The sequence below is a fragment of the Hevea brasiliensis genome, chromosome 4 (assembly GCF_030052815.1).
Source record: "Hevea brasiliensis isolate MT/VB/25A 57/8 chromosome 4, ASM3005281v1, whole genome shotgun sequence".
Taxonomy (NCBI): domain Eukaryota; kingdom Viridiplantae; phylum Streptophyta; class Magnoliopsida; order Malpighiales; family Euphorbiaceae; genus Hevea; species Hevea brasiliensis.
Genome location: NC_079496.1, coordinates 101,547,278 through 101,563,473, shown reverse-complemented (window position 1 = coordinate 101,563,473; position 16,196 = coordinate 101,547,278). Strand labels below are relative to the sequence as shown.

The 16,196-nt window shown below is 32.6% G+C and overlaps 1 protein-coding gene across 2 annotated transcripts in view; it reads left to right on the top strand.

Annotated features, from left to right (window-relative positions):
• The window catches only part of LOC110657441 (protein TIC236, chloroplastic), a 33,237-nt gene extending 22,039 nt beyond the window's left edge, over positions 1-11,198 (top strand). For both annotated transcript variants that reach the window (XM_021814642.2, XM_058145761.1), the window contains exons 14-24: positions 5,228-5,350; positions 6,208-6,483; positions 6,639-6,704; positions 6,854-6,985; positions 7,073-7,897; positions 7,999-8,279; positions 8,625-8,881; positions 9,185-9,423; positions 9,541-9,732; positions 10,215-10,487; positions 10,796-11,198. In XM_021814642.2, the coding sequence (XP_021670334.2) occupies positions 5,228-5,350; positions 6,208-6,483; positions 6,639-6,704; positions 6,854-6,985; positions 7,073-7,897; positions 7,999-8,279; positions 8,625-8,881; positions 9,185-9,423; positions 9,541-9,732; positions 10,215-10,487; positions 10,796-10,942 (2,811 nt within the window). In that variant the 3' untranslated portion in view covers positions 10,943-11,198. The remainder of the gene's footprint in view (positions 1-5,227; positions 5,351-6,207; positions 6,484-6,638; positions 6,705-6,853; positions 6,986-7,072; positions 7,898-7,998; positions 8,280-8,624; positions 8,882-9,184; positions 9,424-9,540; positions 9,733-10,214; positions 10,488-10,795) is intronic.
• The last annotated feature ends 4,998 nt before the right edge of the window (positions 11,199-16,196 follow it).

The window sequence follows — 16,196 nt, the reverse complement described above, 5'->3', positions numbered from 1 at the left end:
AGTGGTGGAACCAGAAATTGACATGAGGAGTGAAGTGTATATATATATATATATATATTTTCACTTCTAAAGAATGAGTGATCACTTTCAATTGTAGTAGAAAAAGTACATAGCTTCTAAACTTTAAAAACCTCTTTTCAAAAAATATGCATCAATAAATTTATTTTTACCATGATATTAACTTTTTAATTTTACTAACTTAAAATTTTATTAATTAGTTCCCAATTCAAACATACACATAATTACAAAAGTAATAACTTAAAATTTCTAGAAAAATTTTACAAGTTTGCAGTTTATATATGAATATAATTACCAAAATATGCAAGTCACTAAATATTAATAAAATTTTCATCCATCTGTACTAAATATCAAACTTAACTCAACTCAACTCAATTAAGTCTTTATCCTAAAAATTTATTGGGGTCGGCTATATGGATTTTGTTTCTCCACTCTAAACGATTTTGGGTTAAATCTTGGAAAATGTGTAATGCTTCTAGATCATATTGTATTACTCCTCTCCAAGTCAGTTTAGGTCTATCCCTTCTTTTTTTTTCTATTCTCTAATCCAATGTACTCTACTTGTCTAACTGGAGCTTTCGTATGTCTATACTTCACATGACCAAACCATCTTAATCTCTCTTCTCTCAACTTATCCTTAATTGGCACCACTCTCACCTTTTCTCTAGTACTCTCATTACAGACTTTATCTAGTCTAGTATGGCCACTCATCTACCCTAACATTCTCATCTCCGCAACTCTCATCTTAGACACATACGGCTCCTTCATTGCCCAATACTCACTGCCATATAACATGGCCAGTCGTATGGCTAAATGGTAAAATTTTCCTTTCAACTTATTGGGAATCTTGCGATCACATAAAACTCCCGTGGCACGTCTCCACTTTTAACTATCCGTCTTTAATCCTATGACTAACATCCTCCTCACATTCCCTATTTACTTGAAGGATTGAGTTGAGATATTTAAATTGATTACTTTGGGGCAATACCACTCCATCCAAGCTAACTCTTTCCCTATCACCAGTTCGGCCTTCACTGAATTTACAATGCATGTATTCTATCTTCGTTCTACTTAACTTAAAGCCCTTTGACTCTAGAGTACTTCTTCAAAGCTCTAGTTTTCTGTTGACTCTTTCTTGCGTCTCATCTATCAGAACTATATCATCCGCAAACATCATGCACCAAGGGATACTCTCTTGTATATGTTTCGTCAATTCATCTAGAACTAATGTAAAAAGGTAAGGGCTCACAACTGAACCTTGGTGTAATCCAACTGAGATAGGAAAATCTCGTGTCCCCTCCTACTGTGCGCACAATAGTAGTTGCTCCTTTATACATATCTTTCAATACTTGTATGTACCTAATAGATACTCTCTTTTGTTCCAACACTCTCCATAAGATATCTCTTGGAACACTATCACAAGCCTTCTCCTAATCGATAAAAACCATATGTAGATCTTTCTTTACATCTCTATATTTCTCCATCAAGCTTCTAATGAGAAAGATCGCTTCCATAGTTGAACGACCGGGCGTGAAGCCAAATTGATTGGGGGAGATAAAAGTGTCATGACGTAGTCGATGTTCTACAACTCTCTCTCACAACTTCATAGTATGGCTCATGAGTTTAATTCCTCTATAGTTTGAGCAACTCTGTATGCTTTTTGTATTTTTAAAAATAGATGCTAAAATACTCCTCCTCCATTCATCGGGCATTTTCTTTGAGTTTAGAATCTTATTAAACAATTTAGCTAACCATATCACTCCCATATCTCCCAAACACTTCTACACTTCAATTGGTATTCCATCGGGTTCACAGGTTTTACCCACTTTCATTTTCTTAAATGCTTCCTTTACTTTTGAAGATCTAATCCTTATAATGTAATTCACATTCTGTTCTATTGCTCTGTAGTCTATATTCACAGTACTATCACTTTGACTATTATTAAAGAGGTCATCAAAATAATTTCTCCATCTTTCTTTAATGTCCTCATCTTTCACCAACACTTTTCCTTCTTTATCCTTAATGCACCTAGCTTGATTGAGTTCTTGACATTTCTTTTCTCTTCTCCTTGCTAATTTATAAATATTTTTCTTCCCTTCTTTAGTTTCAAGTTTCTTATATAACTTTTTAAAGGCCTACGTTCTTACTTGACTAACCGCCTTTTTTGCCTCTTTCTTTGCTATATTGTACTGTTCATAAGTCTCATTATTATCACACTTAGGTAATTTCTTATACTATTCTTTTCTTTCTCTTTACTGCCTTTTGTACTTCCTGATTTCACTATCATCTCTTTTGAGGGTGGTCCATGTCCTCTAGACTCTTCAAGTACTTTTCTAGCTACTTCTCTAATCTTTGATGTCATCTGTATCCATATACCATTGGCCTCTACATCCAACTTCCATGCTTCGGACTCAAGAAGCTTATTTTTGAACTTCACTTGCTTTACTCCTTTGAACTCCCACCACTTTATTCGAGCTATAATATTTCTTTTAGCCCTACTTGAATTGTTCCTAAACTTGATATCCAAGATCACTAATCAATGTTGACTTGTTAAAGCCTCTCCCAGAATAACCTTACCATCCTTCCATAGAGCTATATTTGTCTTCCTGGTTAAGAGGAAGTCAATTTGGCTTCTATGTTGTCCACTTTTAAAAGTCACTAAATGCGACTCCCTTTTTATAAAGTAGGACTTTACTAGTATTAGGTCGTACATCATGGCAAAATCCATGATATTTTTTTCCTTCTCATTTCGGCTATCAAAACCAAAACCTCTATGAACATTCTTATAACCTTACCTATCACTTCCTACATGTCCATTCAAATCTTCAACAATGAGAACATTCTCTTTATTCATTATGCTTTGCATTAGATCATTCATATCTTCCCAAAATTTTTGTTTACTCTCACTATCTAGTCCTTTTTGTGGGGCATAAGCAATAACTATATTTATTGCTTCTCCTTCTAGTACTAGTTTTACTAGGATAATTCTATCTCCTACTCTTTTCACATCTATTACGCATATTTCAATGTCCTGTCTATGATCATGCCTGTTTCGTTCTTGTTCCTCTCCTTTCTGGTAAACCACAGTTTGTATCCTGAATTACTCACTTCCTTGCTTTTCTCTCCTACCCATTTAGTCTCCTGAATGCAAGCAATATTCACTCTTCTCCTTTCCAAGATATCCACAAGCTCTGTACTAAATATCAAAGTTTAATAAAAATTCTATAAATGAAATTATCAGTTTTAATTATAAAATAGAATGAATAAAAAAAAAAAAGAGTAGAGAATAGTGATAGATAATGAAGGAGAAAGAAAAGTTGAGCCTTGAGATTTTGAACTTTTAAGTTTTTAAGGGTGTATAGATGAGTAATTATGATTTGTTATTCTGATGGTCTAAAATTTATTTAATTGAGAGTTTGAATAATGAAATGGATCAAGTTAAGAATAAAACAGCAATTGGACTAACATATTAGAAAAGGAAAAATTTGGATTGGACTAATTCTGTAGCATTAGTCCAGTTAGGGGGGCAGCATGAATCTACATATAAACAAATATAGTACGCTCCTCAAAAGTTTTTTTTGGCTGGGGGGGCAGTGGCCCCTGCCGGGCCCCCCCTAGTTCCGCCGTTGTGTGTGTGTGTGTGTGTGTGTGTGTGTGTGAGTAAGAGAGAGAGAGAGAGAGCATAATCATGGATGGGAAATAAACTTGTCATTAGGATTTAATCTTCTCCATATTGCCTGTGCGTTTAAATTGCTGCTTGAAATTATGTTTTTGTTGTATGCTGGCTTTATTAATTGTAATATATTTGTTGTCAAGAGCTGAACATTATAATAATTGTTTTAGGCTATCAAGTTCCAACTGTAATGTTTCTCAGATATGACTGTCCTATTATTTGTTAAACTCCATCGTGATATATGGAAATTCCTTCACAGGATTGCCAAAGAGAAGAAATGATGTGATCCGTCAGCCAATTTTATTATTCATGTAAATCTTTCTGAGATCCAAATCTTTCTGAGATCCAATAGAAACAGGAAAACACTTTAGTTCCAACAATAATGTTCCATGTCTAGTCTTGTGATGTTGATGATACAGGAAGTGCATTTGAAATCTGTAAACAGTATTGCAGTAGGAAAAGATCAGCTATGTAAAATCTCAATAAATCAAACTCACGTGACCTTTTTATGGTGACAAGGTACCTCAGAATTTTCCCCCCTCCTAGTGGCAGGCTTATGATGACTGCAATGTAACATTGGATGAAAATTCATAATTTTGAGGGCGCCTTCTTTGGGCAATGGATGGTAAAAACTTCTTTGTTTGGAGGAGCCCTGATGTAGAACAAAGGGAAAGAATCAAAAACAAAGAAAAATCAAGGACTAATCCTTGAAGAAAAGAGAACTAATTCTCAAGATATTATTAAGCTTATAAAAATTGTCATAAAAAAAACTGCTAACAATGAAAACCTAGGTCTTATTTATAGGATTAGGAATCCCAATCTCATTAGGATTAGAGAACCCTAATTCAACCATAATTAAGAATTGAAGAATCCCAATTTAATTAGGAACCTAATCTATTTAGGATACACAATCATAAAAAAACTAAAATTCTTATTTTCTATATTTTTTCCTAAAATAAGTACTCTAAAATCTTTAGAAGTGTATTCTGCATCAAGCGCTCATCCTTAAGTGTAGTTGTTGGGAGGAAAACAACCATGTCAACCATTTTATGTTAACTTGTTTGAAATATTGGATATGCAAGAGTGTTTGTGTAATGTGTGCATACATGAAAAGTAAATGAAGAAGAATCCCACAAACCCACATTAGAAAGATGAAGGCCAAGTTATTAGCGGAAAGGACCCATAGGGCCATTGCATTGAAGTTTTGGGTTGTCAAGCCCATGTATACAAGGACCTGGATGATTTCTCTCCAGGTTTGTCTACCCTGCTCTTAGCAGGACATTTTCATTTCATTATATTTCTGAAGTCTAATAGAAGTATTCATGCCATGCATTCTCGTAAGTCAATGGGCATAAAATTCAGCCTTTTACTGTATTGTTTATGAAGTTTCTCAAATCACATGAAACTAATGCCTTGCTACTGCTAGTTGCTGGAAGTATGACGTAGTTGGCTTTTTATGATGCTTGATTATTCTAGTGGTATTCATTTTATACTTAAAAACTATTACTCAGGCCATCTGTGCTTATTTACTTTCAGGCAGAAATTCAGCTTAATCTGCAGAAAAGAAGGGGTCATGGTGTGTTATCTGTGCTTCGTCCAAAATTTAGCGGTGTGCTTGGTGAAGCCTTAGATGTGGCTGCTAGATGGAGCGGTGACGTTGTGAGTATCTGAAGTTTTTGTACAATGAATCTGACAATTTTGTTTAATTACTGAGGATTCTATGAGTCAAGATTTTTATCATAAAACTAATCTTACTTCAAAGTACATCCTTTTAATCTTACCATGTTTTAAGATCGACTTGTTTTATCGGTGGTCACAGTCTTGGAGTTGCATGTTCTTGGTGTGCCTACTCCATAGTTTTATGCTAACATTCTGGTTGAATTAGTGTTCTCCAAAAATCATCTTTCAGAACCAATCTGCTATATATCCGTCTTCCTTTCTTGGCTCTAGAAATAGCTGAGATCTTCTCAATTCTTTCTCATCGGTGGGTTGTTTTGCCAGAAATTGTGCCATGATCCCTTTTTTACTATTAGTAACCAGTTATTCTTCTGATTGTTGCTGAAAGGATATTATTTCAATTTATATCCTCCCATGTGAGTTCTTCAAAACTTTTTTTTCCCATAAATTTTTCAAATCAGCCAGTGAAATATCTTTATATGTTCTATGTTTCCACAACATTGGGGGAAGTATACCGGCTGCATATAGCTAAAAGATGAATATTCACCACACGTTGAGATAGTGTGAGCTTCCATATCTATATAATACATAGATGTTCTAGTGCATGAGGCCTCCTACATAGCCAGCTTTTGGAGGGTCAAATATATGCAGCCTTTCCCTTGCATTGTCAATAAACTATTTCTGCAGTTTTAATCCCTGATCTTTACATTATAATGGAGCAACATTACTATTGCACTGAGGCTCATCCTCATACTTTGTAGATAGATATTTTTTTCCTTTGTAAATGTTGCACTCAATGATGTGGTTGATGTTCTTACTTGGTGATGTGGCGCGTTTAGATCACTGTTGAGAAAACTGTTTTGGAGCAAACCAGTAGCCGTTATGAGCTTCAAGGTGAATATGTGTTACCTGGCACCCGAGACAGAAACCTTGCTGGAAAGGAAAGAGGTGACCTGTTTAAAAGGGCAATGACTGGACAACTGGGTAGCGTCATATCTTCTATGGGAAGATGGAGAATGAGACTTGAAGTTCCTCGAGCTGAGGTTGCTGAGATGCTTCCGCTTGCGAGACTTCTTTCTCGAAGTGCAGATCCTGCTGTTCGATCTAGGTCAAAGGTTGTACTCTGCTTAAACATGTTTGAATTGTTATATATCATGATAGTCATCTGAAGGTGGATTAGAAGCATGTGGCTGCTTATTTACTTTACAGTCTGCAATGCTGCAAATCTTTTAAATTTGAGATCACTAATTGGTGCATGTCTTCCATGCAGGACCTTTTCATTCAAAGTTTGCAGTCAGTAGCATTATATCCTGAAAGTCTTCAGGATTTGCTTGAGGTATATTTTTCATATAATTCAGCTTCTTATTTAATACCTTCATTTCTTATTAACATTCTTCATGTTTATGACATTGATTGTATTGATACTCATAGGGGGACCAACTTTCTATTTGTGTCTATTGATTTAACCGCTCTATGAAATTTCAGGTCATACGGGGACATTGTACTCCATCAAATGAAGTCATACTGGAAGACATAAGTCTTCCAGGTTTGGCTGAACTTAAAGGCCGCTGGCATGGTTCTCTCGATGCTAGTGGTGGAGGCAATGGTGACACAATGGTATAAATTTTCAGTTTTTGCATGAAGCCATAATCTCAAATTATGTATTATCTGCCTTTTCACAACTGTACATGTGTGTATTCCCAGGCAGAATTTGACTTTCATGGTGAGGAATGGGAATGGGGAACCTACAAAACTCAGCGTGTTCTGGCAGTTGGTGCATATAGCAACAATGATGGTTTGCGCCTTGAGAGAATCTTTATCCAAAAGGATAATGCCACAATCCATGCTGACGGCACTTTGTTAGGGCCCAAAACCAATCTTCATTTTGCTGTTCTGAATTTTCCTGTCAGTCTAGTTCCAACTGTGGTTCAGGTGATTGAATCTTCAGCTTCTGACACAGTTCATTCTTTGAGACAACTTTTAGCTCCAATTCGAGGTATATTGCATATGGAAGGAGATCTCAGAGGAAGTATTGCAAAACCAGAATGTGATGTGCAAGTAAGGCTTTTGGATGGTGCCATTGGTGGCATTGATCTTGGACGAGCTGAAATTGTTGCTTCTCTAACATCGACTAGTCGTTTTCTATTCAATGCCAAATTTGAACCAATCATCCAAAATGGCCATGTACATATTCAAGGAAGTGTTCCCATCAATTTTGTCCAAAATAACTCATTGGAGGAAGAAGACATAGAAACAGATAAAACTGGAGCAACTTGGGTGCCTGGTTGGGTGAAGGAAAGGAGTGGAGATTCCACTGATGAAGCCAGTGAAAAAAAAAATTTTCGAGATAGAAATGAAGAAGGTTGGAATACTCAATTAGCAGAAAGCCTAAAAGTCCTGAATTGGAATTTCTTAGATGTGGGAGAAGTTAGGGTTGATACTGATATTAAGGATGGGGGAATGATGATGTTGACAGCTTTATCTCCTTATTTCAACTGGCTTCATGGCAATGCTGATGTTATGCTTCAGGTGGGTTAAGAAATGCTTTTTGCGGGCTTTTGTATTTTATTTACTATCTACATTCTGTAGCTTAATTTTGTGATGCTTTTGATGCATTTGTAATCAAACAGATAAGAGGTACAGTTGAACAACCTGTTCTTGATGGATTTGCATCATTCCACAGAGCATCTATAACTTCACCAGTACTTCGAAAACCACTTACAAATTTTGGTGGGACAGTACATGTAAAATCAAATAGGCTATGCATCACTTCACTGGAAAGCCGGGTGAGCAGAAGAGGAAAGTTATTTGTAAAAGGCAATCTACCCCTCAGAACAAGTGAAGCATCTCTTGGTGATAAAATTGACTTAAAATGTGAAGTCCTGGAAGTACGGGCAAAGAATATTTTGAGGTATTTGTTTTCTAACATGAAGATCTTTATAAAACATGACTTGGTTCACGGACAGCGTCTTTCATCATTTAAATTTATGAATATGTAGTAGGTGTTGTCTTTTAATTATATTTTCCTGAGTGAATGCTGGTTCTGTGCGCTCAAGAAAAGAGCTTACTTTATTACTGTCCAATATTTTCCCATTTTAGGTTCTGTGCGCTCAAGAAAAGAGCTTACTTTATTACTGTCCAATATTTTCCCATTTTACTTGTTTACAATGTAGCTTTTTTGGTTAGCTCTTAGTTGTTTCAACTTCTTCATCTTCTTTTTGTGCGGCCAGGAGAACTAATGTCTTAATAAACTCAGTGGCCAGGTTGACACTCAGTTACAATTAACTGGTTCTATACTACAACCAAACATATCAGGAAATATTAAGTTGAGCCATGGAGAAGCTTATCTACCACATGATAAGGGTAGTGGAGGTTCTGCTTTTAATAGATTGGCATCAAGTCAGTCCAGGCTTCCTGTCAGGGGGCCCAATCGAGCAGTTGCTTCCAGATATTTTTCACGGTTTTTCAGTTCAGAACCTGATGCTTCAGGGACCAAGTTCCCTCAAACCACTGGTAACATATTATTCTTCATTTTTTTTATGCTGTGAAATTCTTCTCCTTATAACCATATGCTGATATTAGAAATCAAATTCTATCTTTTCAGAGAATTGGAATTTACTTTAATTTTCTTTGCAAAATTTTCCGACTCCTGAAATATCTGTTAACGTGGAATGATGGGGTCAGACTTGAAGGATTACTGGATTTGTTTTTCTTTGCTAATAAAGTGCCTGACTTTTATGCTGTTGATTTTAAGTTTTCAGCAATAGTTCTGTGAAATTTTACTTATTTTATGATGTTTATTTTGTGCATTTGCAGTTAAATCAACTGAAGCTAAGAAGGACTTGGAGCAACTTAGCATTAAACCGAATGTAGATATTCGCCTTAGTGATTTGAAGCTTGTGTTAGGACCAGAGTTGAGGATAGTTTATCCGTTAATTCTCAATTTTGCTGTTAGCGGAGAGCTTGAGCTAAATGGTTTGGCTCATCCAAAATGGATAAAACCTAAAGGTGTTCTCACATTTGAGAATGGTGATGTCAATCTTGTTGCCACTCAAGTGAGTACTTTATTTTTCTTGCAACGAACTTTTTGTCCATGCAGCACTTATTTCATTTTCCATTAGGCTGGCTTGTGCTTTCACTAAATATGCTGACATTAAAATTCTGAATTACAGGTGAGGCTTAAGCGAGAGCATCTAAATATAGCAAAATTTGAACCTGAGCATGGACTAGATCCTATGCTAGACTTAGCTTTGGTTGGATCTGAGTGGCAATTTAGGATTCAAAGCCGGGCCAGCAATTGGCAAGACAAACTGGTGGTGACCTCCACACGTTCTGTGGAACAGGATGCTCTCTCACCTAGTGAGGTAACAAGGGAATTAATTACCTAGACGAGTGCCATAAGTCAGACCTTTGTCATCCTAATTATCTGTCCAATATGCAATGTGCTGACTGTTACAGATATGGCAGACCTTTGTCATCCTAATTATCTGTCCAATATGCAATGTGCTGACTGTTACAGATGTGCTTGTACATTGATCAGAATGAGCCTCTTTTGTGAGACGTTATATATTGAACTCTGAATATATGATGCAACTCTAACCCTCTGTCAACTAAGAAAATATGCATCTCAGATTTTGGATGGTGTTCTTTTAATGTATTATTATATATCAGGGTAAGAAGGTGGGAAAAGGGATGAAGGATGATGTGCATTTTTTTTAATTATCAAGATATGCATTTGTGCTTTTTTTTAGCCTATGGTCTTATTGGAGGTTCTAAAATTCAGAGTAAATAATGCCATTTATTAGATTTGAACGCACTGATTTTATGAAAATTTCTCATTTGATAGGCTGCTAGAGTTTTTGAGAGTCAATTAGCGGAATCCATATTGGAGGGTGATGGCCAGCTTGCGTTTAAAAAGCTTGCAACTGCAACACTTGAAACACTGATGCCGAGAATAGAAGGGAAGGGGGAATTTGGTAATGCTAGATGGAGGCTGGTGTACGCCCCACAGATTCCTAGTTTACTTTCTGTCGATCCTAAAGTTGATCCTCTGAAATCTTTGGCCAACAGCATTTCATTTGGTACAGAAGTTGAGGTGCAGCTTGGGAAACACCTTCAGGTTATCTCAATTCTACTAATTACGTTCCAATTTTTATTTACTGAAATCAATTCAATATTTTCTTCTAAGTTTGTTATTGGATTCTGGAAAGTTCAACAACAAAAACAAGGATTAATATATATATATATATATATATATATATATATATATATATATATATATATATATATATATATATAGTCTACAGTTTTGATGGTTGTGTTTTCTGGATGATAATTATTCAGATGTGGCCATAAGATGACTGTTTTTAAGATTCTTTATCAATAACTATCTAATACTCATAAACATTCATCTTGCTCTGTGTATAGGCGTCTATTGTAAGGCAGATGAAGGACTCAGAAATGGCCATGCAATGGACTTTGATATACCAGCTTACAAGCCGCTTGCGAGTGCTCCTACAATCTGCTCCTTTCAAACGCCTTCTTTTTGAATATTCTGCAACGTCGCAGGACTAATTAATTAGCCACTGCCGCCATTTGTTTGCTGGTCTACATTAGAGCAGATGATTGGTTATTGTGATTATGGCAAATGCCTGTCAATATCAATTTTAGTAAAATTCTAGTTGCAAATAGAACAAGAACAAAATAGGTAAATGTGTAATTAGATAGATAGATGTATTGTGATTATTCTTTGCTCAGAAAATGAATGAATGAAATCCATATGTTAAACATTATTGAAAAGGCAAAAGCAATAAATGAAATTTATAAATAATGGAACATTTTGACAAATATAAGTGGAAAAAAGCGTTTGGTTTTACTAAATGATAAATATACATGAATTTGTGAAATTTGATTTTATTTCATGAATTACTCTCTCAACTTATGTTGCTGAACGGTATAAATAAGAGGCCTTTTGGTTATATTTAAATTATTAAACATTACTTTAAAGGTTGTGGTTAAACAAGGCCTATTAATGATAAATGTTCATGAATTTGTGAAATTTGTTGGAGCTGTGGGATCAATGCCTCATGATTGTTTTCATTTGCTCTAAATTGGGTATTGCAAAGTCTAGGATTCAAGCATAACATAGCCTAGTATACACCAGCTATTTTCATTTAACAATATGAGGACAAGGGTGAACTCCATTCGATGGATGCAGAATTTAGGAATGGAAATTTTATTCCTCCCAATGAATTGCTTCCCTTCCTTAAGCTCTTTGCAGCGCTCATGCTATGCTAATTTCCACCGCTCCAGTAGTTTATATCTCAAAACCCATTCGATGTCTCGCGGTGTGGCTGTGGCAGTGCAAGAATGGGGCACTTCGAAAGTAGTGCTATACCTGTCTTGTGTCCGCTCCACTTCTGCTCATATTTGCTGCAATGTTTGGTTTTAATATGCCATCTGCTTGATAGGGATGTGTACGATTTTTGAGAAATCGAATCAAAGAATCAAAAAATAGTATCGAATCAATAAGAATTGCATTGAACTAAAGTTATTTTAATACTTTAGTTTGGTTTTTAATTTTTCACTAAAAATTGATTCTCGTACTAAACGAAAACTAAATTTATACATATATTTTTTTATATTTTTTTTAAATGTATTATATACTTTCAAATATATATATATGTGTGTGTGTCATGTCCACTTCACTTCTGCTCTTACTTGCTGCAATGTTTGGTTTTAACAAGCTATCTGCTTGATAGGGCTGTGTACGGTTTTTCAGAAATTGAATAAAAAAATAGCATCGAATCATTAAGAATTGCATCGAATTAAAGTTATTTTAATATTTTAGTTCGATTTTTGATTTTTCACTAAAAATCGATTCTCATACTAAACGAAAACTAAATTTATACATATGTTTTTCTATACCTTTTTAGATATATTATATAATTTCAAATATATATATATGTCTCATGTCCAGTCCACTTCTGCTCTTATTTGCTGCAATATTTGGTTTTAACAAGCTATCTGCTTGGTAGGACTATGTACGATTTTTGAGAAATCGAATTAAAAAATAGCATCTTATCAATGAGAATTGTATCTAACTAAAGTTATTTTAATACTTTAGTTCAGTTTTTGATTTTTCACTAAAAATCGAATCTCATACTAAACGAAAACTAAATTTACATATATGTTTTTTTATATTTTTTTAGATATATTATATACTTTCATATATATATATATATATATATATATATATATATATATATATATATATATATATATATATATATAGCCTAATATTATATTTTATTTATTTATATTTTCTTAATAATTTTAGTTATAAATATATTAAATTACCTTATGATTCTTAATTATAAATATACTATTATTTTATATATATGTTAATTCTTAATTATATTTATATCTTATAGTTAAATATTAAATAATTCATAAATAGTTAAAATGTATATTATATGATAAATTTATATTATTATATTATATTATGTATTAATAACTTAATTTTAAATTTAAATGCTAATTAAGTATGACTTTTAAGGAAATAATTACATAAAATTATTTTAAAATTTGAGGACCGAACCGGAATCGAAAAAATATATCGAAATGAAACCAAAATAATAAAGAACTGAATAAAAACTATACCAAAATTTTGGTTCGGTTTCGTTTTCTAGGCAGACTCCGAACCGAACTGAAACCACACATCTCTACTATTTGATATGGGTAAGGTTAGTTTTGAAAACTTCATTTGGAATAAATCATTTATATACTTTATTTTTATTTTTTAAAAATAATTTTTTTAAAATTGAAAAGAATTAAATTTTTTTATTTCAAATATAAAAATTAATAAAATAATTAATTTAATTGAATTTTTGTAAAATTTTAAATACCAAACAAGAAAGAATAAAAAAGTTGAGTAGTATCAGATTAGTGGGTTGTATTGTGCTGAACATATGAGAATTGGAAACCAATTTATATTTTATTATACTTTAGCCATTATGTTCTGTTGAACAAGCTAAAAATATAATAATGTCATTCTCTCCTATTTATGATTATGACTTGAACAAAAGTAGAAGTTACATAGAATCAAGAGAACTAGAAGAATTCTTGAATAAGAAAACTGTTGACATGTATATCATCTTCATCTTGCTCATAAAGAAACAGTTTATACATACGGACTGTTACAATAACTGCCACTCTTAACTTCTCTAATTGGTACAATAACTGCCACTCTTAACTTCTCTAATTGGTATACTGTAACAAACTAACCAAAAAACTAGCAATTGTTATATCAACATGCCTTTGACTGCAAAAGCTAAAAGTAAACTAAACTACAATAAGACAGATTCTACCAGTGGTGGCACTACAGGCCCTACAGGACCTCCCCAAGACCTCCATGTTGAAATCCCAGATGATGAACCAATTGGGCCAGTGAGTTGAACCTGAACTTTAAGGGCAGTGCTAAGATGTGGATCTCTTAGCGATGCTCTGGTATCCACTATCCAAGTTCCTCTATCATTATAATCTGCAGTACTAGTAATAAAAGATAAAGCATGTATGTTAGTTACAAAATTGTTGACATGCGCATAAGAAGAATCTGCGGTACCCTTTCCTTCAAGTATCTTCCTATTTCTTGCTGAATCGTAAGTAATAAATTGGCATTAGATTACTCAACACCATCCAAAGGTGTATCAGCTGTTACTTGTCTAGTAACTCTTGATTGTGCCTTCTGCTTCTCCTTAAGCTCTTTATACCAATCCAGATAGCCATGGAGCTTAAAACATGTCTTTTTTACATGACCATCCATGTTATAATGATCACAGTGCCTTGCTCCTTTCTCTGCAGAATCCTTCTTCTTGTTATAACTAAAGTTTCCTTTTAAACTATTTGCATTATTGAAGTCCTTGGTTTTAACATTCTGTGACTTAGTTAACATGGCAGAATGATATTGAACATCTACGAGATGTGTGAGTGTACTTTTCTTTGCCTCCCTACTCAGAGTAGGCTACTCTGACTACTATGGAATACGCCTTATTTGGACTTGGATTTAAGCCCCATCAGAAATTGTATTAATCTGTTTGATTCAGTTGTTTCCATCATAGCATTAGCTGCTCCACATGTGCACTATGGTGTAGGCATCAAACTGGTCAAATCCTCCCATAGTCTCTTCATTTTAGTAAAATACATAGCAACTGGCATATTACACTGAACCAAAGAGTTAAGTTCCCTTTGGATTTGATATTTGAGAGGACCATTTCTCTCTCCAAAATGTTTCACTAATTCACACCACAACACCCTTACTGTAGTAGTGTAAAGAAAAGAATCTATTAGATCATTAGCAATTACATTAAGTAGCCAAGTGGTTACCATAAAATCTACTTTCAGCCATTTCTCGAAATTTGCTGAAGTTTTCTCTGGCATTGGACACTTTCAGTTGATGAAACCTAATTCATTGCTCTGCTCCAGGTGAAGTATTTGTTTCCATTGAAAAGTGGGCTGAGCATTCGGTCAGTTTGGCTCAAAATCGAATTGAACCCAATAAATTGAAAACAGAATTTTTCATAAATTTAAAATTTGAATTAAATAATAGTGTATAAAAAAATAAAATAAATTTAACCCGATATGTTTTAGTTTTTATTATATTTATTTTTTTTGTTTTAATTCTTATTAATTTTATTTTTCAAATTGATTTAGAATTACAAGAAACGTGCACATCTCTACCTTCAATGTTAAAAGGAATACAAATAAGAAAACGCTAATAATTATTATAAAAATATAATATGTTTCAAAAATTTTATGCAGTAAAAAAAGTAATTGAAATTTGTAATTATTTATATATTAAATATTATAATAAAATTAATTTTGACTTAAGTGTTGGAATTGAATTTTTTTTATTAGGAATATTAGGAAAATAAAATTATAAAAAGAATAAAATCGTGAAAAAAATACTATTCCGATATTTTTTTATAATTCTATTAGAATTCTATTTTTATTATTTAATTTATATTAATTAATATATTTTATAAATAATATTCTTAAGATAGCTAATTGGAAAGAAAATTTTAATACCTATAAAATATCTTGAATACAAATAAAATACAATTTCATTAGGATTTTATTTTTTTTAATATTTAATTTATATTAATTAATATTTGTTATAAATAATATAAACTTATAAATATATTCTTTCCTGTTCATAAATTTGCTCTCTAATTCGTATTTTTATATATTACTTATATGCGTTGCATATGAATCAAATATTTTATATTTTATAATTATTTTATTTATAAAAAATAAATATTAAAAATGAAATTGCTTATTTATGTAAAAATATTAATTTTCAAGTTAAATTTAGTGTTAAAAATTAATGTTATAAATAGAAATAATTTTTAATTAGTAAAATCTATTATATCTCCAAATTTCAAAAGAAAAAAATATTGTATCTCCATATCATATTTTTCAAAGAGTTAAATATAATAACATGTTAAAATTTTAAATTTAAAAATTCAATAGAGTTATTCTTTTTATAATATTAAATGAAGTAAAATAAAATAATATTCAAATTTAATTTCTTAAAAATAATTTTTGTAAAATTTAACAATAATATAATCATGGATGTGTAATAGATAATGATATTATGAATTTTTAATTATTAATTATAATGAATCTATTATTTACAAAAAAAGAAATATAAAATAAATTCTAATTATAGACTAAATCTTTATAGGGATAACTTTTTTCAACGAATTGATAATTAATATAATTAAAAAAATTATATACATTAATTATATTTTCATTGAAAATGATGTAT